The 22,493-nt window shown below is 57.8% G+C and overlaps 1 protein-coding gene and 1 long non-coding RNA gene across 5 annotated transcripts in view; both read right to left on the reverse strand.

The window, feature by feature from the left end:
- Positions 1-22,493, reverse strand: part of PMEPA1 (prostate transmembrane protein, androgen induced 1) — a 51,301-nt gene that overhangs the window by 25,559 nt on the left and 3,249 nt on the right. Inside the window, exon 1 of one of the 3 annotated variants that reach the window (XM_047745203.1) lies at positions 20,091-20,171. The exons of the other annotated variants lie outside the window; for them this stretch is intronic. Coding sequence (XP_047601159.1) covers positions 20,091-20,148 — 58 coding nt within the window. The 5' untranslated portion in view covers positions 20,149-20,171. Of the gene's footprint in view, positions 1-20,090; positions 20,172-22,493 lie in introns of those variants that run through there. 3 annotated transcript variants of the gene reach the window in all.
- Positions 5,762-8,513, reverse strand: LOC125108846 (uncharacterized). 2 transcript variants are annotated; one of them, XR_007130022.1, is made up of 3 exons: positions 7,644-8,513; positions 7,405-7,541; positions 5,762-6,981 (listed from the first exon to the last, which is right to left on the reverse strand). It is a non-coding gene; the product is annotated as an uncharacterized LOC125108846 (long non-coding RNA). The 2 variants fall into 2 exon arrangements; XR_007130021.1 differs by having other exon boundaries at positions 5,762-6,985.

The raw sequence follows: 22,493 nt of genomic DNA on the forward strand, positions 1-22,493 counted from the left end.
AATTCGCCTCCTATAGAAGGCAGCACACCCAGGCCGCCTTGAAACCCCGGCCTCTCCAGCTCTTCAGAGAAGGGAAGAATAAGGCCTCCCAGATTTGCGCTCTGAAAAGGAGACTTTGAAATCTCATTCCCCAAGCGGCGGGCTCTTGGGGAACCCGGGCCAGGCACGTGCTTTGGGGGGCCGGGCCAGGGTCAAGGCTCCCTACACACACCGAAGCTGCTGATTAAGGGGAAGGGGGTCTTCCGCTGGTCTTTAAAAAAGAGCAGGAGACAAAGTCAATGATTTAAAAACAAAACAAAACAAAAAGGGCCCTCAAAAACACAAGCCAAGAGCGCACTCCTAATGTGCGGAGAAAGGACAGGTTCTGGAGGGGAGTACCAACAAGGACCCCCTCACCTCTCCAGGCCACGGGGTCTTGGTGACTGGATTAACAGAATCATTTTCCTTTAATTACTCCAAGACAGACCCAATTCTAATTCCTAAGGCCCTTTCTCGCAGGGGCACCTTATGGACAGAGTGGGGCCAGCAGAGTGTCCCCGCACACGTGGCCAACTTGGTGATGCTGTTCTGCTGTCTCTGTCTCTTCAAGACAGGCCCCCCTTGTCTTCATTTTGGGTGTTTCTCCATAAAGATGGACATTATGGTACTGGGGCAGTGGAAGTGACAGCAGAACTCAAAGTATGACACGCTCAGCCGCCCGACCTCTGCCTTCCAAGGGGAAGGGAATTACAGGTTTTCAGGCCAAGATGATGAAGAGCCCACAGCTCGTTTAGCGACCCAAACCAAGCCTGTAATAGTAACAGACCCATGCAGGCACGGTGGGAATAGCAGCCTAAGACACTGCTCCGACCTGTGGGTTCGGTCTGTTTTGGTGGAGCGGGGGGTGGAATAAAGAAATAAAAGGATCGGGCCAAGAAGCCCAGCGCGCTGAGACGTATTTTCTCCCTGGCCCCTCTCCTGCCGATGAAACTCCCAATCCCTCCCCACCGACCCCCAAGGAAGCAGATTAATACCCTGGATTTGCTTGGCCTGGCAGAAATGAGATGCAGCTTCAGGATCCCAGGAGACATCTGGTCCGCTGCCCGCCCCCAACCCTCTCCTCACCTTCTGTGCCCCTACCATGTAAAACCCTGAGGCAGATTGATGACTGCTGGGTGGAGGCTGGAAATTTATGGCTCTGAGGCCGGGTCAACAGCGACAATAGTTTTCAGGGAGCTGGGGTGTGGGGTGTCTGCTGGCGGGGTCGGGGGGGACACACACTGTCTCTCTGCCTCTCCAACCTGCAGCCCCCGCTTCAGAAGGCAGCTCTGATGTCTGCCCCCCGCCCAGTGGCCCTAACATACCCGGGCTGTAATTCAACTCGATTTCCTAAATCCACGGGCTTGCTGGCCGCCTCCAGGGGGAGGAGTGGAGAAGCGTCCCCCACATATCACAGAGGCAGGAGAAAGCCGGAGTGGCCCACTTTCCCGGTGGCGGTCAGGGCAATGCCATTTGCAGGTTCAGTTCCTGTAGGGACGGCAATGGGTGGCTGCGGGAAGAGAGGGGGTGATGGCGGCAGGCCCTGGGCCCCACCGCCTGCCCCCTTTTCACCCCACAACGATCATCTAGTCGCTATGGCAACGAAGTGAATTAATGCATCTGTTTGGTGTAACTATAACCTCGGACCCATTCAAGATGCCCTCATTATTTCCATCCTTCGAAAGCCAACCTCTGCTGTTTTGTCTATGGATGCCACCAAAAAAAGGGGGGGGGGGATGCAGAAGTGGTAAAAAGTGGAGAAAGTTGTGGGAAGGGGTGCAGGGGGCTTCTGCCCACCCGCCCAGGGGAGGACGGCTGGAATGTCACTTTCTCTCTTTTCGTTGGTGACGGTATAAAATTAGCACAGTCCAGAAAATGTGTTATAAACACGAAGATGCTGCTGGGAGGCAAAGTGGCTTCATTTCAGGGAGGGAGGAGTCGCCCCTGAGAACAGTTTGGGGACGGTCTGGGGAAGGGGCCAGCGGTCAAATGGTTGGAGGGGGTGGCGGCTGTGACCTTCCCACTTCATGTCCCATAACCAGAAGGAAAAGCCACGTCCCTGCGAACGTCCATCTGCAGGGTGTCTAGACAGTCCTAAAAAGGACAATTAAAGACGGAAAAAAAAAAAAAAAAGCCGCAAGCTGCCGGTCACCCCGCGTCTCCTCCTCGCCAGGGCACCGGCTGCAACCCGCGTAAACTGCCCAAACAGGCGAAAAAATGATATAAAACAAGAAGAGCCAGTGTGGGCTGGGGGAGGCTGGGGCCGTCTGGGTCGAAAACAGTTTATGAGCAAGTGTTTTGAAATTCTGCTTTAAATAAGCCGGTAAATGAATTCAACCTTGTCAGATCTCTCTCCCTCACGCAGACCAAATACCCCGCTGGCGCGCTGTCTAGACACAGATAACAAAGGACTTTTTACAGCGCCCAGAGACGCGCTGACAAAGTGGCCAGTTAAAGATGCTGCCTTCTCCGTCTAAAACGATTTGTCAGATGGACTTAAATGAAAATGCTAAGTTATCGGTCTGGTTTGGGGTCTGCCGGGGGCGGGGGCGGGGGGCTGGGTGGGGAGACGTCGGGGGGCCGGCTGCGCTGACAGGCGGAAAACGGATCCTCTCTGATTGGGCCACGCTCCGGGCTGCTCCAGGGCCCTACGTGGCCGGCAAATCCATCTCGCTCCTGTTCTGAGACGCCGAACGCTAGCACGTCCCCGACACCCCGTGTGGGCGTTTTCTCTGCCGCTCTGTTCACTTCAAAGGGGTGGTGGCAAAAGGATTAAATGCACATGCGTGGTGGGGGAGGGGCAAGAACTTGTGCCGACCCCCACCCCCTTCTGGAGCTCCAGAGAAGAATACACAGGAGAGCAGGAATCCCGTGTCACCTCCAACTTTGGGTTTTGCAGGAGACTCTGGCCCCTGCTTGCAAAGGGAGGCCGCCAAATGGGGGAATGCTTGCCCCTTCCCAGGAAAGGACAAGGTCAGGGGTGGGCTGGTCTCAGGGTGCCTCCCTGGGAAACACTCACTGTGGCCCTAATATATCCTAAACCAGGGCTGTGCCCCTCCCCAGCTAGGCCAGGTCAAAGGGAGGAGGACCCGCACCCCAGGGCCGGTGGTGGGCCAAGCACAGGGCCTGTGTAGACTCCCTTGGCCAGCCCACCACCAGGAGCAGCCCAATGGGGCTGGGTCCCCTAGATGTGGGTCTCTGGTCTCTTCTGTTCAGGCTTGCCAGCTTCTGGAGCAAAGCCTGGTGTCCACCAGGTGCCCACCGGGGTCCTTCTTTCTGTCAGCCTCCCCTGCCTTCCCTGCCAGGGTGCTGGCCAAGCTGCCGCCTGCTGCAGATGCTTGCCCCGGCCGGAGGCAGCTTCTATCTCTGAGACCGGCCTGCCCTCCCTTCCTGTGTCCCTCCCTCCCACCCTCAAATGTGGTGGCGTCCAGACACCGGAACCAGACAGGCACAGACCAAACTCTACTGCGGCCCTGTCAGGCTGCGGGGCCCGAGCCTCAGTTGCCCCAGCCGGGGAACAGGGCCCCAGCCACCTGCCCGCCCTGAAGGGCCGTTGTGGACATGACACCCTCCCCGCGACTCGCCGTTGGCCCAGGTCATCTTGTTGGCTTCTGCCCCCGGAAGGCGGGAAGCGGGGGCCGCCCGGCTCAGGCAGAGCAGGGGGCCGGAGCCCACACAACAGAGCGGAGCCCAGGGCTGCACACACGGCAAACACTCCCAACAAAGCCCTGTCGAGACGAGGTTCCTACGCAGAAAAGCTATCTGTGCCCGTCCACGGGGAGGTCACCTTGCTGGCGAATGAAACCCTGAGACCCCCCCGAGGGTTACGGCGACCGAAGACCGCTTGCATAAAGGGGGGGCGTTACAGGCCATGTGCGCCCCCTTCCACACTCTCATTTTTAATAAAAAGCGGCTGCTCATCTCCGCTCCTCCCACGGGGACGGCCCACGGCTCCCTGTCTGTGGGCAGAGCCTCCGCTTTCACCCAGACACGTGGAGCAGAGGTGCGGGGAGACGTCGGCGCCGCGGGGGATCAGACTCGGCGAGTCAGGACGGTGTTCTTGTCGCTCAAGGGGGTTCAGGCAGAGCGGCGGGAGAGGGAGGTCCTCACAGTCCCCGAGTCCGGCAGGGCCGAGACTCCCTCGGGTGACCGGTCAGGCCTAGAAAGAACCCGGTTCCTTCCGCACGTTGTGACTCCCCCGACACCTGCTGCCACTTCACCTGTAACCAGGGCAGATGGGAATCTGTGACCCCACGACCCCCTGGGGCCCAGCCTGGAGTTCCCTCTCCCCAGCCACCCCGATGTCGGCCAAGCCAGCGCGTGAAACGTTTTTGCCAACACTTCCCCCAATGCAGTCGTGGAGAGTCCCTGCCCTGAGTGGGGACGAGATAAGTCCTGCAGGGCCGGATCAGGGCCGTCGGGATGGCACAGGAGGGGCCAGGTGCCGGGGGTCACAGCAGCCACCGGCGTCCGGTGCCTCTCAGCACCTCTGCTCCCACAGACCCCCCACACTGCCTGCCCTTCCCGACCCTGCTCTGCCTTCCCTGAACAGCTCCTGCGAGAGGCCCTTCCTGCTTCTCTTTGCCCACAGCTGGGCAAACAGGTACTAGGGGATGAACCCCACATGCCACCCCAATTCTGAGGGCTTCTCTCCACCAGCACAGAGCTGGGGCGGGGGGCTTCTGATGTGAACAGACCATTCAAAGAGGCAGTGATCAGATCCATCACACAAGCTGCATCCTGCTCATGTGCCCCGGCCCTGGCCAAAGGCTTCCACGGCTGCTCCCACCATCAGCCCCCCTCCGTGGCCTCTGCCATGCTCTCTAACAGGCTCTGAATTCACCAGGGAATGGGGCGCCTGCAGGTCCCCCGCTCAGCCCACGCATGAACACTTTGCCATCGACACGAAGAGTGACGGCACCCACTCCGTACCAGGCAAAGAACTCGGATTATCCCACGACATCCCTGCGCCAGTTCACCCCGTGACGAATTCCTGTGGCCACTCATGGCCCCATTTTACAGATGAGACGCCATGAGGTCACAGAACTGACCAGTCAAGAACAGGTCTGGAAGCAGAAGATCACACTGGATAGTCTGTGTCTCTGCTTGGCCAGCACAACGCTGCCCCAAACGTCCTGACACCCATGGCCACTAAGCGAGACGGCTTCGTAGGTCACATCTCGGGGAGGTTTCTGTCTGCCCTGCCCTCGATGAAGCAACCAGATGTCCCCAAAGCGGGTGGAGGTGGGGGGACGTGGCTCGGTAGCATCTCTTCCCACAGCTTCCTGGGCTCCAACCTGGCCAGGCACTGCCTCTGGCCCCTGGGTTCCCTCCAGCAGCCCGGCACACACCTGAGGGGCACGGGCTGTGGGGTTTTATTTAGACAAAGTCCACGAGGTGGCTCCGGGCGCACTGGGTTCCACAAGGCGCCTGTAGGCAGCTGCCTCCATCATTACGACGCTGTGCTCTCTGATGGGACGGCTGGTCACCCGACGGGCAGGCGGGGACAGCAGGCCGCCTCCTCCGAAACTCACTCCCACCCCCTCTTCGTTCGGGGAAGATTTCTTCCTGCCTCGGCCCAAATCCCACTCTGTGGGGCCACTCCCCACCCACTGACCCCACAGAACAAAAGGGAGCGTGAGCGTCTAGACCGCCCGTCTGAACGTGAGAAGGGGGCATTGTACGACCGGGCCGGAGGCCTGGCCTCCCAGGCGGAAAGGTCGGGGCGCGGGGGCAGGGAGATGGTGGCTGTAGAGGGGCCCACCTCTCGGGTCCCACGCGCCGCCTGTCCCTCCTAGAAAAGCGAGGTGGCCAGAGCTCTGCCTCAGGGAAATCGGCCTGGGTTGCTGCCAAGGCTGGACACACTGTCTCCACATGGCAAGTGGGGACCCCTGGGCTCATCACGGAAGAAGCGAAGCCACGGGACCCCTCAGAACGGCGCCTGCGACCGGGCAGCAGCCGTAAACACAAGCTGCTTACCAGCAGGCCAGTTCAGAAACTTCGCGTGTATTCCGGGCTGAGGTAATGAGGGGCCCCAGGGTCTTCCCTGAGCCTGGAAGGCCCTGCTCCAAGTGGGGGAGGAGATCCGTTCCTGGACACTTGGGCCATGGCTGCTGGCTGTGTGACCCCAGTCCCCTAGTCACCCTCTCTGAGTTTGTATAATATAAAGAGAGGCTCGAATCAGATTTGCAGTTTTTCAGGATTATCTTACCAGCAGAAGCTGTTGGTTATGAATGAAGGTCAGACCTGGGACCTGGAGGCATCAGACAGACCTGAAACAGCATGGCGGCCAGTGGGAACACGCGGCTGGGGGCGCGAGGCTGTGCACCAGTGGCTGATTGTTTCCTAAACTCTTACTATGTGCCCAGTGCTGGCTGGGCCTCTCCTAATGCCTAGGTCTACTGCCCTTGCCTCTGAGACAGAAACTGTGGGTATCAGCCCATTTGACAGACGAGGGGCTCGAGGCTCTGAGTGGTGGAAGGACAGGCTTCCTAGCTGGGCTGCCCAGCAGCAGAAAGCTGTGCTGGAGGAGGGGCAGAAGCTCCCCCCGTGGGCCTCCCACCCCACTAGTCCCAGGGTACAGATGCTGCGCAGCTGGGACACAGCACAGACTGCCTGGTGGCGACCTGTCCTTCCTCCTCCCAAAACTGCTAGGGGGGGGGGGGTCCTGCATCCATCTCCCAGGCACTGCTCCGAGCTCTTTTATCGCCTTTGGTTCAAATGCCTGGAGACAGGCCTGCAGAGTATTTTCAGCAAAATAAACCCGTCTCCACGTGACGGGATTACAGGCATCTTGACTTTTGTCTTGGTCATTTATCAAATTCTTGGAATTTTTGTTAAATAAGTAGCACCAATCACCTTTTACCATCAAAGAACCATGCTATATTCACGGCAACACAAAAGGAGACTGGCCCATTGTCCCTGGCAGGGTGGTGTACCGGGTTTGGGGCATCCTTGGGGGTCCTGGCTGGAAATATGGGGCGGATGCTGGAGAAACAGGCACACAGGTTAGGCCCGTGATCCCCTGCTTGGGAGGGAATCAACATCTCAAGGACGCCCCCATCCACCAGAATGAGCAGAGTCTGCTCCTGCCCCAGCTGATTGGGATCTAGGACCTGCGTTCCTGAAACCCTATCTCCTACAAGAAAATGGCCAAAAATTCAGGTTCCTGGTCCATTCCAAGTTTCTGGATTAGCACCCCAGCGGGAAAGTCAGGAAACCTCTCCTTTTGAGTTCCTTATCTAAGGGAACCATTGCACCTGATAAATTAGGAAGCATCCACACCAGGGGGCCCAGGTCCACTCCGCCTCCCCACCTCCCTCCCCCTACCAATTTAAAAGCTTGATGGAAAAGCAAGATCGTGAGAGAAAGATGGTCCCACTGCACCTCTGCCCCTCGATGCGTCGTGCAAGACTTCCGGCAATCTGTGCTCTGCAACCCCTGGATTTCTGTCGGCCATACTCGAGTTCGTCTTTCTCGTGGCGTTATACTTCTAGAACATTCCGCCCAAGACACAGTAGGTACTCAATAAATGAGCTGAATGAAGGAGCAGAACGAGGGAAGTTACCCACCAGAAAGGTTCCTACACAAGCACAAAATTCTAGATGACACACCCGAGTCCCTACCTCGGGCACCGCCCCCCATCAGGATGCCACGAGGGGACGACCCTCCTTCCCTTGCTCTTCTTCCTCATCAGCACATCCATGAGGTGCCTTCAGCAGGGGTTTGGGCTGGGGTCCCCGGGGAAGGCTCTGAAAGGGGAGGGGCTGTGAGCCAGCGCTGAGTCACAAAGGGTCCCCGGGCAGGTTGTGGCGAGGGCGAAGGCACTGCCCGAGGGACGACGACTTAATAACAGAACACCCTTCAACTCTTGAGCATTTACAAGGCCCGGAGCACTGAGCTAAGCATGTATCCCTCATTTGATCCCCACGATGATCGTAGGAAGTGACTGCCTCCTAGGATCCCCATTCTACTGATGAGGAAACAAAGGCTCAGAACAGGGAAGCAACCCCAGGGGACACTCCCCTAGTGGTGGGGGTCTACAGGGGCCCTCGCCGCCTTCCCCTCCTTGTGTCTGGGTCCTCGGTGCCTGCTCACTCCAGACACACTGGGTCTGGCCTTTTCGAGGACCTCACCAGGCTGCAGGCATCAGGGTGTACCCGCGAAATCGTGGGGCACGGGGGTAGATAATGGGGTCAGGGGCAGGAAACCACAGATGGCCAAGAAAGAGGGATGGAGCCCCCCAACCTCGGCATCCCTGGTGCCCAGTGTCCCCGGGCCTGGTCCTCCTCCAGAAGACCCTTCTCTGGCCAGAGAAGCCTGTACCCAGCCGACAGCCTGTGGAGGACGGGCACGGCCAAGGCTGCCCTTGGCCCCAGGATGAATTCCTTGAGGGCTGACGCTGCCAGATGGAGAAGAGGCAGAGTGGCATATGGTATCTGGAGTCAACCTGGAGCCCCCGGCCTCACCCAGACCCTCCACGGTCCAGCCCCCACCGCACGTGGGCAGTCTTCATGGTGGAGAGGAAGGCAGAGCCCTAGGAGCCCTGAGCTACCCTCTCCCCAGTGACTGGCAAGGCAGTTCAGGTCCGTGAGGCGCCATGACAATCCCTTGGCGGAGCCCACAGCCACACTCAGCCCAATTCGTGGGCACGGGAGCCAGGGCTGCTGGGGTTCAGGGCCTAGCTCTGCCACTCACCAGTCATGGGACCTAGGGCAAGTGTGTGTGCCTCATCTGTGCAATGGGTCTAAGGACAGGAACTGCTGTCAGGAGGCTGGGAGGTTTCCACAGCAATGTTCTTAGGGGCGCAGCGGGGCTGCCCAGGACCTTTTTAACTCTGAAGACTACTTCCCTGGCTTTCACACCTTGTCATAATCAGCTGCTACTCCAGACCCTGCCGTGGGGCGAGGTTGCAGGGGAAGCGGTCAAATCGGACCAGGACCAACGTTAGGCAGAATGAGGGCACAAAGAACACGAAGCCCAGACAGGCCCAGAAGCAAGAGAGGCACACCATCCACACTCAGCTTGGGAGCAGGCCAGGGGCCTCCGCCTCTGCATTCCCACCCGTGCGGCCGGGACCTCTCACATTCCAGCCAAGCTGCCGTGCCTTTGCGGGTTTGCAATAAAAATTCCTAGACAGGTAGTCAGGTAGGAGGCCGGCCCCGGGACGAGCAGCGAGAGGGCAAGGGGGCAAGGGCCCTGAGCAATACCCTGTCGGCCAATGAGGCCAGTGGGGTGAGGGATAGCCTCTTTGCCTTTTCCTCTGGGTCTCCGAGGGGCGGACCCAGGCCCGGGACCTGAGGCCTGGGCTCCAGGTGCAGGAATGTCTCGGAGTCAGTCAGGAGCTCCTTGGGGAGGAGCCTGCCTCACCCCAGCCAGACCCATCCCCTCGAGGGACTCTGATCCCTTAAAGGAGGTTCGATGCTCTTGTCATTCTGGGGTCTTCAAACAGCTCCCTCCACCCCCTGCCACATGCCAACCGCTTTGAAAATACTTGAGATAAAGCACAGGTTCTGCAAAACCCCAAGGCAGACGTGGCAGAACGTCCCCCCACGCCCCTGAGGCCGGAGCCTTTCCCAGCAGTGGCCTGGAGGCAGCAGAGAGAACAACATGGACAGCGCGTCCCGAGCCCCCCCGCGAGGCCCAGAACTGGGACACACCGAAGTCCTGTGCTTCCCTTGCGACCCCCTGTGTCCCCCTACCCCCAGAGCCAAAACTGCGCCTTAGGGAGGCTACGCAGGAAATCACAGATCTAACCTGCAAAGCAACAAACCGTTTCAGGCGCTGCAGGGCAATTAAATTTGGGAGGTTTTCCCCCATGACCAAAGAAGAACTTCGAGATCTCGGTTAAAACACACACAGAGATCCAGATGACACACAGCTGTGACGGCACCCTCCTGCAAACTGCGTGGGGCGCCCCGAGAGTCCGGAGGGGCTGAGGCTTGGCTTCCCACCGCCGGCACTGTCCCGAGAACAAGCGTGGGGCCCTGGCACCTGCCTGGTGCTGCTCCCAGCTCTGTGTGTGGATGAAGGATGGCGGAGCTCCCCTTCATCCCTAATCTCCTGCCCCTGCGGAGGGAACCTTGGGTTCCCTTCCTTCAGAGGACCCTGTGATCCTGCTCTCATTAGAATCGAGCTGACCCTGACCTTCAAGACGGCTGGGTGACCTTGGCAGACCAAAGAGCAAGGTGCCCCCCTTCTGTGGGAGCTTCCATCATCTGCAGGTGCTACTGGGGACCCCGAGAAGTCCTTGGCAGAAAAGAGCCTCTTAGAACACAAGTCCAACTAGCCTCCCTGATGTCTGCCGTTTCCAAGTACCCATTAAAGGAATTAAGATTCCTAAAGATTTTAATTTCAAAATTTACATCCTATTCAATGGACTCCCTTTTATTACCTCCTCTTGTCTCAAACAATAACCCTCAGGAAATCGGGGACGTGCTTGTTTCATTTGTCCTAACGCGTTCTTAATGTACATCAGCCTAAGCACCTAACTGCGAAATTTAAAACGCCCATCCTCACGCCATGAACAGCTTGTCACAGGGTACCGGCCTGCCGCAGGCCTGTTGATCTCTCCACACTTACACGGTGGGACAGTTAGGACACAGGTGGCTTCAATAAAATCAGACGCAGGTCAATTAACTGTGGGCAAGCGTGCCCTTGGGCAAGTGACTTCTGTCCACCGCACCTCAGTGTGCCGGTCTGAGAAACAGGCCCAGGGACAACGGCTACGCAGGGCATCCATGTGACCTGGTAGCCCACCCCCGGCAGGCATGGGTGACAGCAGGAGGGAAATGAGTTGCCACATTACAGCCCCGGGGAGTCTGAACTCTCCCCAACACAACCATCTGACAGACAAAGCGAGGACCGGGGGCAAAAGGCACCTAAGAGCCACGCCACCAAGATTCGGGAGCCGCTCTGCGGCTTCTACTCTTTCGGCAGAGAAGGCTGGCCGGGGACCCGGTGTGCCAGCCCCCACGGTCCCCAGGGAGGCCTGCTCTGACCCCCGACCCACAGCTCCACTCGGAGGCCGGAGCCATCCGTCAGCCGGCAGGAACGCGGCCTCACTGCTGCCGCCTCTGAGTAACCGCCTCCCCCAGACATGATTCATACCTGTCTGGGGTCACCCACATCCTTCTTCCCTGTGAAGGAATGCGCGCCAGGGGAGGCGAGTGGGCAGGCTGGCAGCAGCGGCTGGCGGGGCCGTGCCAGGCGGCGGCAGAGGCGTGGCCCGAGGTGCCTCCAAGGACTCTGCGGCCGCGCTGAGTGCCCCCCGGCCACGGCTGGACAGACAGACATCTGGGTCTCACGTCCCCACATCTGAGGCCCAGATCCGGGTTACAAAAGCTTTTCCCTGGGGAGGCAGCTGGCATTCTACCCGGAGACACTGATTCCCCTGGGTCCAGCGTGCCCCACCCCCCCGCCAAGCCTCCTCCCCACTGGGGAACACTACACACAAACAGAAAGGCCTCACCACGCGATGGGTCTCTGAGTTGGCAGACTGAGTGAGAAAAGCCAAACAAGAGGGAACACAGAGTGTGATTTCATGTATGTTGAGCCCTCCACTAAGAAGGACTGGCCCTGCCTGCTCCAGCGGATGGGCACAAACCAAAAAGGGGCACAGGGACCTGTCCAAGGACGGAAGGTTCTACGTCTCGGTCTGGACAGGTGTCCCATATACACGTTTGCCAAAACTCATCACAGTAGACGCTACACCCATGTGCTTTGTGTCTGTAAATGACACCTCAATTCGACACACTGGAGCTGGGACAACACGGGTGTCAGGGGAAGGCGAACAACTCAAGGGAAGAGAAGGGACAGCGGGTGATGTATGACCGGCTCTTCCTTCTCACAAAGCCCTAGGTTTGATGATGCCCATTTGGCAGAGAAGAAAACTGACCAGAGGAGACGGCAGAGCAGAAGGAGCATGGGCTCCTCCAGGGCATCAAGGACAAGAAAACCTCCTGTCCAGAAAGAACACTCTGCCTTCAACTGGGGGCTGTCTCCGCCTGTTGTCTCCCCCCTCTGCCCCTTGTGCCAAAAAACCTTTGCAAAAAAGCAAGGTGCCACTTCTGTTGAAGGACAGCCTTGCACGGGTCGCCAAAAACCCAGAAGGCAAAGGTTAGGGGCAGCTCCAGCTGCAGACATCGGGAGCAGAAAAAGCAGCCACGATGTCGAGCGCCCACCGTGATCATGGGAATCCCTCTGACTCCGAGGCTGGCTGGAGGCCTGAGGGGTCACTCAGCCGTTCTGAGCACCTGGTCTGGAACACAGCACACAGAGAAGCCCCATGCTCAAAGGCAAGGCCGCCCGGCTTCCCGCCGCTGCCTCCAGGAGGGACGCCCATGAGTGGGAGCACCATCCCAGTACACCCAGAGTCCCCCTGGTGCGAGGTCTCCTGGGGATTACAATGGGATCAGAAGCAGGCCTCCACCAGTACCAGAAGGGCTCTGGGCTGAGGGCTGGCCCTGATTTTCTCGTCTCGCCCCCTGCACCTCGGCTGAGCTGCGGCCACACGGAATCACCCGGAGGGTTCAGCATCCCGGCGTCCTGCCCTGTCCCCAGCAATTGGCTCGGGGTGCCCCTGAGTATCGGGCTTGCGAGCCCCCAGGTGGCCTTCCCGGGGAGCCGGCACCGGGACCCACTGAGTGCAGAGGGGCTGGAGGAATGCCTTCAGCCGTGAGATTCACTACGGCTTCTCCGCCTGCTCCCAGGAGCCCAGGCCCGCCCGGCACCCCACAGGCCATGGCAAACCCTCTCTCCGTTCAGCTGCAGCTCAAGGCTGGTGCCGGACAAATTCCTGCTCTCTCAGGCTTGAGTCCCAGGCACCGCCACCAGGTGACCCTTCCAAGAAGGGGTTTGGAGAAGGCTGAACAAGGCAGCTACAGATGCCAGAGAGACCACGCCCTTGTGGGGGGGGGGCAGGTGGTTCACGCCCTTGCGGCGGGGGGGGGGGGGGGGGACAGGTGGTTCTGAAGTTTAGGGGATGGTGGGCAGAGCACAGGTGCTTTGCTCCTCGTGACCTCCCACACCATGGCATATGACCTAGCTCCGCCTTTTCAAGCCGGGCTATGGAAAGCCACAACCTCACTATGGGCAAACACCAAGGAAATGACCAGCTAGACGAAGTTGCCAGGTCCACTCTCTGGACACTGCCTGCTTCCTAGCCTCTCCCCTTCCTTGTTCTTCCCAAGCCCCATGCCCCACTGGCCTGAGTCTATTCTGGGGAAAGGGTCCAGAGCTCATTCTCGCTAGAGTGTAAAGGAATGCTGCAGTGCGCTTAGGGTAGGGTTCAAGATATCCAGGGCAAAGAGGCTGCGGAGGTAAGTGGAGGAGGCTCTGGTGACATGTAGGCTCGTGACCGTGATTTTAAAGACAAAGGAAGTGCTGTTAAGGAACAGGACGGATCTTCCTGCGGATCTCACCTTGCAGAAGCCGGGAAGTCTAGGAGGGACCCGAGCCTGAGAGCTGAAGGCTGGTGACTAGGGCACTGCAGGGTAGCGGCACATTCCTAAAACTCCTAGAAGGGACTGCCCTGATTCATTTCCTAGCTCGGAGGGAGACCCACAGCCCTCACGCCTCTCCCCGCTGGGCTGCCCCCTGAGGACGGCGCTCTGTTTCCTTCCCGAGGATCATCTACACCCTGGGTGAGCTTCCTCAGAGCCCCAACTGGGAGTGGGCACGGGAGCACCACCTCAGGGACGGTCTGACCCCAGCAAGAGTGGACGCTTGCGACAGGTGAGCAGTGTCTGTCCCGGGCAGGAAGGGCAGCGTGGGACCACCGGCCACACGCTCGTCCCGGACCCCCGCCCGGGAACGTGCAAAACTGATCAATAAACACGGGCTGGATCCTTCTATATGAAGGGTCCCAGGAGCTGGGGAGTCACACATTCGCGAACCAGCCCTCATTCAGTGACGCAGACGGCAGGATCCGGCGGAGTGAGTTAGACAGCGAGTCACTGGAGAAAGCGACTGCGGGGAGAAACACCGGTCAACTACACGGAGGCAAGTGCCGGGCTACACGCTTGCAGGCAGGGCCTGGCTTTACACGGACGGCTGCAAGCTGGACTCGCCACCCACCTCTGCGCCGTCCGATCAGCCTCGAGACGCGAGGGTAGCGACAATTTTATTTAGGGCCACAAGTAAGTAATAAAATTAGGCAAAATGAGCCGCTCCATGTGTAAGTCCCCACCCTTGGCGGAGTAATGAAAGGCTTGGCAACTGCAAACATCTAATAATGGTCATCGTTAGGAAAATCGAGGGACTGGTGGCGAATGGCTGCTGACTCTTAAACCTGGACATTGAAACCGTTCCGTGATGGACCCCCAGTCAACGGAGTTTGTTGTTGTTGTTTTTAAGGATTTTATTTATTTGACAGAGATCACAAGCAGGCAGAGAGGCGGGCAGGGGTGGGGGGGAGGGAAAGCAGGCTCCCCGCCAAGCAGACAGCCCGATGCGGGGCTCGATCCCAGGACCCTGAGATCACGACCTGAGCCAAAGGCAGAGGCTTAACCCACTGAGCCACCCAGGTGCCCCTGTTGTTGCTGTTTTAGAAGGCAACATTCTCTGCATCCGTGCCTTTTCGACCACAAACTGCTCCAAGATGCCAACGGGGGCGTCCCTACATGCCAGCCTGCTCAGGAACCGGGATCCCGAAACACGGGCAAGATGCACCGGAGACAGGAGCGTATTTAGCCGTGAGCTGTCGTAACGATCACCAGCAGCAAATGGAGTGGCGTTTAGACGGCCTGTTGGTGTTACTTAATCGGTGACATTCACCAACGTAATCGACACCCTCTCCATCATCTCAATATACCCACTTCTCCCTCCCATACCATAAACAGATTAGAAAAAATAGTTTCCTGCTATGGCCGTGACCCCACTGGCTGCCAAGCTCAGCCTGGTGTGAATCACTCGGGGCTCACCGCGACGGCGTTCTCCAATGACTGAATGATAACGGGCGCCACAGACACCAATAAATGAATCATGCCTTCCGCAAGACCAAACCTTTGGCTTTTACAGACACCAATTACAAAGTAGAGAGAAAAGAACAAAGAAATTACTCAGGGTGTTTGTGCAAAGTTGATTCATAGGTTTACAGAATTATTACTGGCTAAATTGTTTTTAGGAAGGCAATTAGAGGTATGACCAGCTCCAGCCCAGCACCAGCCTATGGACGTGGGAATTTGCAAGATGGGGTGGGGTGGCCACCAAAGTCTTACAGGGCTCCAGGGACCTCACTTTCTACTGTCTCCTGGCGGGTTCCTTAAGACGTTTGTGAAATCCTTAAAACGTGCAGCCACAGAAGCCCTGCAGAAGAAAGCACATACACACATCGTTTCAGTGAAAATCTTGGTTTTCACTTTAATTTTTCCTTCTCAAAGTGTAGCACCCACAGGAGAACACAGAGCTGCGACCAGGGTTTTGAAACACATCGTCCCCAATAACCAAATGCTCCCACGATTTCTCCACGCACAGCAACGGCAGGGGGTTCAGATCAAAGCTGTGTTACCTACTATAAAACTTGAGGTGATGAAGAAAGAGCGTTCACGGTGGTCACATGCAAATTCTGAGTTTCTCTAACGAAGTGTGACCTCTGAGATGAATCACCCCCACAGGCCTCGGGTTGAACCTTGCTGGCCAGGCTTCCTGGACAAGCTTCTACAAAGGGGGAAGCTTCCCCATCAGGGATATCAGATCCTTGTGGGCAGACAGAGAGAATAAAACTGAGCTTACACCAGGCTTGGGCTCTCGGGCAGCAGCCCCTCTCACCAGCAGCTGCCCGGACTGTCACGGGCAAAGCCAGCAAGTGCCCCGGGCAAAGCCAGCCCCTGGCAGTGACCAGGTAACGAGGGCCACTGGGACAGAATACCTCTTTTGAGAAAGGGCAGTCTGCTTTCCCCCCAAATTTCCTGGAAATCTGATTCAGCTCCCCGCTTCTCTTTCTGGAACCCTGGGCAAAGGCAGGGGAAGGCTCAGGGCTCAGTCCTGGGCACACCTGGTGGGAGGCAGGTCCCCACAGTGGCCTCCAGTCAAGGGGCCTTAAAAAAGCCACCCCAGGGCACCTGGATGGCTCAGTGGGTTAAGCCGCTGCCTTCAGCTCAGGTCATGATCTCAGGGTCCTGGGATCGAGCCCCACTTCGGGCTCTCTGCTCAGCAGGGGGCCTGCTTCCCTTCCTCTCTCTCTGCCTGCCTCTCTGTCTACTTGTGATCTCTGTCTGTCAAATAAATAAATAAAATCTTAAAAAAAAAAAAAAGCCACCCCAGCTTGGTGGGTGAAACACAAGCATTTTAAAACATTCTACGTATTTTACATCATAAAGTATCTATGTGTCTTTCAAATATTCAAAAATACATGGCTTCATATTTTACTTTTTCAAGACTTTACTTATTTATTTATTTGAGAGAGAGAGAGAGAGAGCCCACGGGGCTGCGGGGAGAAGCAGGTTCCCACTGAGCAGGAAGCCTGATGCAGGACTCGATTGCAGAACCCTGAGATCATGACCAGAGCCAAAGGCAGACATATAACCCAGTAAGCCACCCCGGCGCCCTGGTTTTGTATTTCAAAGCACATATTTCTGTATTCCTAACCACTGACATCAAACAAATCCACGGCTGGATTTGCCACTTTTACCATCCCCCAAAGCCAGGGACGGAAACATCATCTCCTGGAGAACTAAGGACCAACAGAGACTCTCCTGGCCCGAAACCTCCGTGACTGGGATCGAGGGCTCCCCGTCGGTCTCGGGGGCAGGCGAGGAACACGTCAATCCACTCATCCGCCAACCACTTCACTGTGTACTGAGCATCTACTCTGGGCCAAGAGCACACACAAGCTGTACCAGCCCTCTCCAGGACTCAGCAATGTCTGCCCCCATCCCCATCTCCACCGAAGTCCCCCACGGGGGACAGAAGATACGGGACTTCTCTAAACTTAAAGGCAAGGTGGGGTCTTGAACCTGTGCGACTGTTCAGAGGTATAGGTTGTGTCTGTCTGTCCAGCCCCGGGGGGGGGTGGTCCCCGGCGCTGCCTACGGTCTTGGAGAACTGGAACGGGCAGGTGCTTCTAGGGGACGGAGCAGCCTTCAGAGCGCGGACAGCCAGTGCCTAGAAGCTAGAAGCAAACTTCATCCAGCATCCAGATCCCAGTGCCACTGGGGACTTTACGCTTGCTACCAAATAATTAAAACTCTTCAGCTAGCAGAGCTATTTCCTAAACCCGCTGAAACGATACTCATTGATTTTGGTTACAGTACGTCTGAAGGGAAAGAAACTCAGCCTCCACAGTCCCCGAGGCTCGGCACACGCTTGCTAGGCACTGAGGGCGCTGACTCGAAGCCAAGTGACCCACCCTTCTTCTTCCCGCCCCTGAACCCACTGGAAAACACACATGTATCACAATCTGCCACAACGTCAGAAGATCCCATTACCCGATACCTCCCCGGTGAGTCATGGAAGCCATCCCAGCTCCTGTCAACACGTGGCGTCTCACCGTCACCTCAGAGTGAACGCCAGCTCCACTCGGGGGTGACACCAGGTGGGGGAAGAGCCCCCCAAACATTCCAGGCCTGAAGCAGGCGTGCGCAGAAAAGAACGGCCCTACAAATTCTCCCTGTGGGGTTGGGACCCGGTGGTGGCTATCCCTTCTTGTCATTTCCATACTCTAAGCATTAAGGGAATTGGAAGGGAGACCTTGACCTCCCAGGACAAGTCCGGCTGAAGCAGGAGAGGCATGTCTGGCCTTGGACGTTTCCAGAAGTGATGGTGGCCAGAGATGAAGGCACCATTCCCCGTCCCCCAGACAGTGGAAACTTCCTTGATCCCTTGCAAATATGAGTTTATGCCAGGGGGGCCTTTCAGTGTCCAGGCCTCGGTCCGGCCCACCTACGAAGTGGCTGCTGGTCTTCCCTCCATTTTATGGGGGTGCTGCTGGAGGCTTGGGAGGGGGGCAGCCCATGTCCTCAAAAGATGGTTTTCAGAGTCTGTATCTTGACTGCGTCTCGCCCCATCTGGACTCTTCTTCCAGCCTGCCCACGCGCCCTGCCCAGGCCCCCTTCCTTCCTGCCTCATCCACGTGCAGGGTCTCTAAGGGCTCGGGGGACATACCGAGCAAAACGGGCACGGTACCTAACGCTTCCGCGTCTGGTGACCAGAAGCGACACAAGTGACAGTGAATTACGTAATACCCAACACAACCTGACAGGTGTGACAGGAGAGACCCCTCCCCCAGGCGGTGCTCCTGGAGCCCAAACAGGATGACGGGTCTGGGAGCCTCCCGGAGGGAGGATTTGAAAGTGGCCTCATTTCCGTTCCCCCCGCTGCCCCCTTCCTGGAATAACTTTTTGTGTCTAGTCCCTAGAAGGGCAGCTCCCCGCGGGCAGGGTTCGGTCTGTGGGGTCCTGGCATTCTGCAGCACAGTCCCGACTGAATGGCTGGGTGCCCCCTTCTTGACCCAGACGGCCAGGGGGACATCAGCGTAAGGAGGACAGATCTGGTCCCTCTGGGAAGAGCCATGGGCCGTTCAGCAATCTTCTACCCCAGCATCTGAAGGTGGGGGTACTAGGGCTGCAGAGACAGATGCCAGCTCCTCGCACCGCCTGTAAGGGACACCCATCTGGGACACCGTGAGAAGAGAAGACAGCCGTTGTGCTGCCAGAGTGCAAAGGCCCCGACTGCGAGATCCATGAGCATTCTTCCCTTGCAAACGGCGCAACGTGGGCTTGCAGTCCTGGGGCGAAAACTAAACGACCATGGCCATGTTGAGTCTCGTAAAGATAAGGCTGGGACTCGGGGACTCGATGTGGCGTCATGGGGAAGAAATCTTGGGAGCACAAGTGTGGGGCCAGGGAGCTTAGGTTCCTGGCTGTGCCACCTGGGTCAGGTCTCTTACCCCCTCTGGACCCTTTCCTCTCGCGCCCCCCCCCCCGCCAACCTGCAAATCGGTGATAGCAACAGCTCTCTCACAGAGCTGTTTTGGAGACCGAGAAAAATGCGTCACTATACCCCTGGCACATAGTAAGTTCTCCATATCCAACTAAGAAAGGGAGTGGCAGCAAAAATCCATCAGTCACCCTGGAAACAGAAGAGAAAAGCCATGCTGGGGCTCTGGGAAGGCCTGGGGATACCCCAATGCTTTCCAGGCCCATCCCGGGGCACTGAAGCCCCCGCTCTTGTCCAAAAACTGTTCTGGGACTTTTCTTCCCAGCTCGGTGACAGAGGCTTCCACCAGCACCCAACAAGGCCCCGACAGAGACCCAGGGGCGTCACAGTTTGGCTCTGTCGTGTCACTCGAAGGGAAAGTGAGGTTGACTGTCAATGCTCCAAGTTGTCATGGCTACAGGAAGGGGTGCAGCCCACCTCGGGGAGGGGGTTAGGCCATCCCGTGAAGAAGAAGGTGCTCGGAGAAGCCAAGCAGAAGACATGCCCCCCACCCCACCCCACCCCACCCGCCGGGAAAACAAAGATCACTGTCTTACGCTGATGGTTCACAGCCTGTCTAGACTCACTTGTTAATTAATTAATTAATTTTCAAACGGAAATTAATTTTCAAAACATGGGAGCCTCAGACCATCCCTCGTTTCTGGGCTTTGTGCTCCGCGTCTTCCTCGGCAGGGAACCTAGTGGCATGTCTGGATGTCAGGGTGCTCCTGCCTTTGTGCCTGCCAGGCCCACCCAGCCCCCCGGCCTCCGAAGCTGGCAGTGGACTGCGGGAACCCAAGGGGGTCCCTCCGGCCAGCTCTGAGGTGGGTCTGGCAGGGACAAGGGAAGGAAAATATTCAAGTCCCTCCACCTTCAAGGTCACGGTTCCCACACATGCCTGTTTATTCCAACATCCCCTCTACTGCCAGCACCCCAGCCCCAAGATGGGGAAACCTTCCTGCTCTGGCAGTGGCCGCCAGGGGACAGGACGAAGTGGACAGTTGAGACGAGTCCTCTCCCCGCTGTCACCACCAAGCCCCATGATCACAGAGCTGTGGAGACACCAGGCCACACTCCACGAGAACAACCTTGGCAGAGGCACAGCCCCCCCACCCCCAGCACCCAGGAACTGCTATTACCCCACTTTCCACTCCAACCCCATGACAGCCAGGATGTTCTGGAGCCAGGCTGAGCCTCCATCTCCCCACCTCCCATCACACGCTTGACCCACCGCAACCCTCGGAGAGATCACGTCTGGGGACAGGTGTCATGGGGCCCTTGAAGCAAAAGGAGAAAAGAATTGCCAGTCCTTAAACACCAAGAGTTTTGTATCAACATCCAGACATCCAGGACCCTGAAGTGGACAGGTCTGGCCACATAGGGCCCGCGTGGTGGCCACCCCCTCAGGCAGCACTCACAGCCCCGGATCTACGCAGCCCACCCACCCTGAGGCACACCTCCCCAGCCGCAGCACAGTGTCATCCTCCTGGCTCCCTGGCGCACAGAGTGGGGCGGGCAGGCAAGCACACAGGGCCTAACTGTGCGCTGGCACGCGCATGTGTGCGTACACACACGTGTGCATGCACGTGGGCACATGACACCTTTTAAGAAGCACAAAGCAAGGCCCTGGGCTTTGACCGCTTCCTCAGCACATGCACCACACAAGCACCCCGGCTGGCGGGAGCTCGGCCTCCCAACACTCACTTGTTAAGAGTTTCTTCTCTGTGGGAAAGACCCCAGACCGTGAGTCACCCGCAGACTTGGTCTCTGGGTGGTAAGAACCCGAAGAGGAAAAGCCATGCAGCCCCTCCAGTTTGGGCCCTATCCGTCGTAAGCTCCTCTCTGTCACGGTTTTACGTGTTAAGCACTGCGCAAACCAGAAGGCTGACGTGTCCCGGGGCCCGGATGCGGTGCAAGCAGATACCAGCGCCCCAGGGCAGGCAGGTCTGGGGCTGCTATGGGACACGTGCACCTTGTTGTCCTGTCAAAGTGGCGGCCACCCTGACCCTCCCCAATGGCCTCCACTCCGGGGCAGCTGTGCACACCACTCTGTTTCCCTTCTCCTTCCAAGGGAGAGTGAGTGCATCAATTTGCACAACGTAAAGGGCAGGTTGTGTGTGCCCACGCAGGAGCAATCACTTACTCTCTGCCTTGACAAGCACTAAGCTTGGCCCTGACCCTGGGCCACGCTGGGTGGTGTGGCTGGCTTACCCCAGACCTCCTGGGGAGCTGTGGCCAACTGTCTGACCTGAGATCCAGTCCAGGATTTGCACCTCAACCTAAAACCCAGACAGTCAGAAAACATGTGGGTTAAAAGTCCGCACTCCAAGAGCCCACAGGAGAAATAGCTCAAGCTAGACGGCCGTAGTTTCAACCAAATCCTGAAATACAAGCTTGCACAGGGCCCGAGTCTCTCCTCCGAATAAATGCAAATCCAAGATGAAAACTGGGAAGCTCCTCAGGACAGAGCCCTCATCTTTCCTGCGCGGCACACAGCAGGCGCTCAAGAAAGGCCAAGGGAGTGAATGGACAGGCAGGCGCCAACTCTGAGCACTACCTCGGGCCTTCACTGGGGCTGATCTCTGGAGGAGACAGACTGCCCAACTCCCTTCCGCCCTCAGGCCCCCGGAGAAGTAACCGACTAAAACAGCAGTTCTCAGCCAGGCCAAGGATATCAGGCGAGGTCCGAGGCATTTTGGGGTGTTACAACTTGGCAGGGGAGCAGAAGCCTACTCTAACAGGCACCTAGTAGGCAAAAGGCCAGGGATGCTCCTAAGTGTCCAGCAACCCCCACAGCCTCCCCCTCCCTCCCCACAAGGAGGTCCTTGTCCCTTGGGTGAAATGCCTGGGTTTGAGACACGGGGCACCGGGTGTGCCGGGCGTTTCTGCAAGCTCAGTCTGTAGTGTTTGGGGGTATCTGTCTGGAATTGGGCGGCGAGGAGGAATCAGAGGCTCAGTGACATTAGTGGTGGTAAGAAAGAGAACAGCCACCAGAGATACTGGCCACAGGGGTCCAGGGTGGGGCCGAGCAGGGTGCCGCCCGGGGTCCTCCAGATATGCAGCCTGACAAGCAGAATGGCCCAAGTCAGTCTGTCCAGGCAGAGGCGGCATCCACCTGCCTGCCGCCCAAAAGCCTCAAGCCGAAGCTGGAGGAGAAGGGCAGGGGCTAATTTCTAAGAGAGAGAGACCTCTAAAGAGGTCAACAAGAATGCCAAGAAACACGCAGGCCAGCAGGAACCCTGTTCTGAAAAGCCTGGCCTACTCCCTACTGTCAGCCTGGTGAGCTGTCCCTGGAGCCGCCTGTCTTTCACCCCAGGACCCCCGGCTTGTTTAAAGAACAGCTTATTTTTCTGTGGGGGCATCCTGGGAACAGTGAACCCCCATCAGAGAGCATCCCTCACCCCTTGACTCTCAGAGACAACTGACGTCCCCGGAGGGTGTGGAGGGTGCGGGGAGTATCTTGAACCTGGCTTCCTTGGAGAGATCCCGGTTCCCACACTTCCCAGTGTGACACTGGGGGATGCTGCTGATTTCCAGCCCTCGGGTTCCAGGAACCTACT

This window comes from Lutra lutra, chromosome 9 (assembly GCF_902655055.1).
Source record: "Lutra lutra chromosome 9, mLutLut1.2, whole genome shotgun sequence".
NCBI classification, from domain to species: Eukaryota; Metazoa; Chordata; class Mammalia; order Carnivora; family Mustelidae; genus Lutra; species Lutra lutra.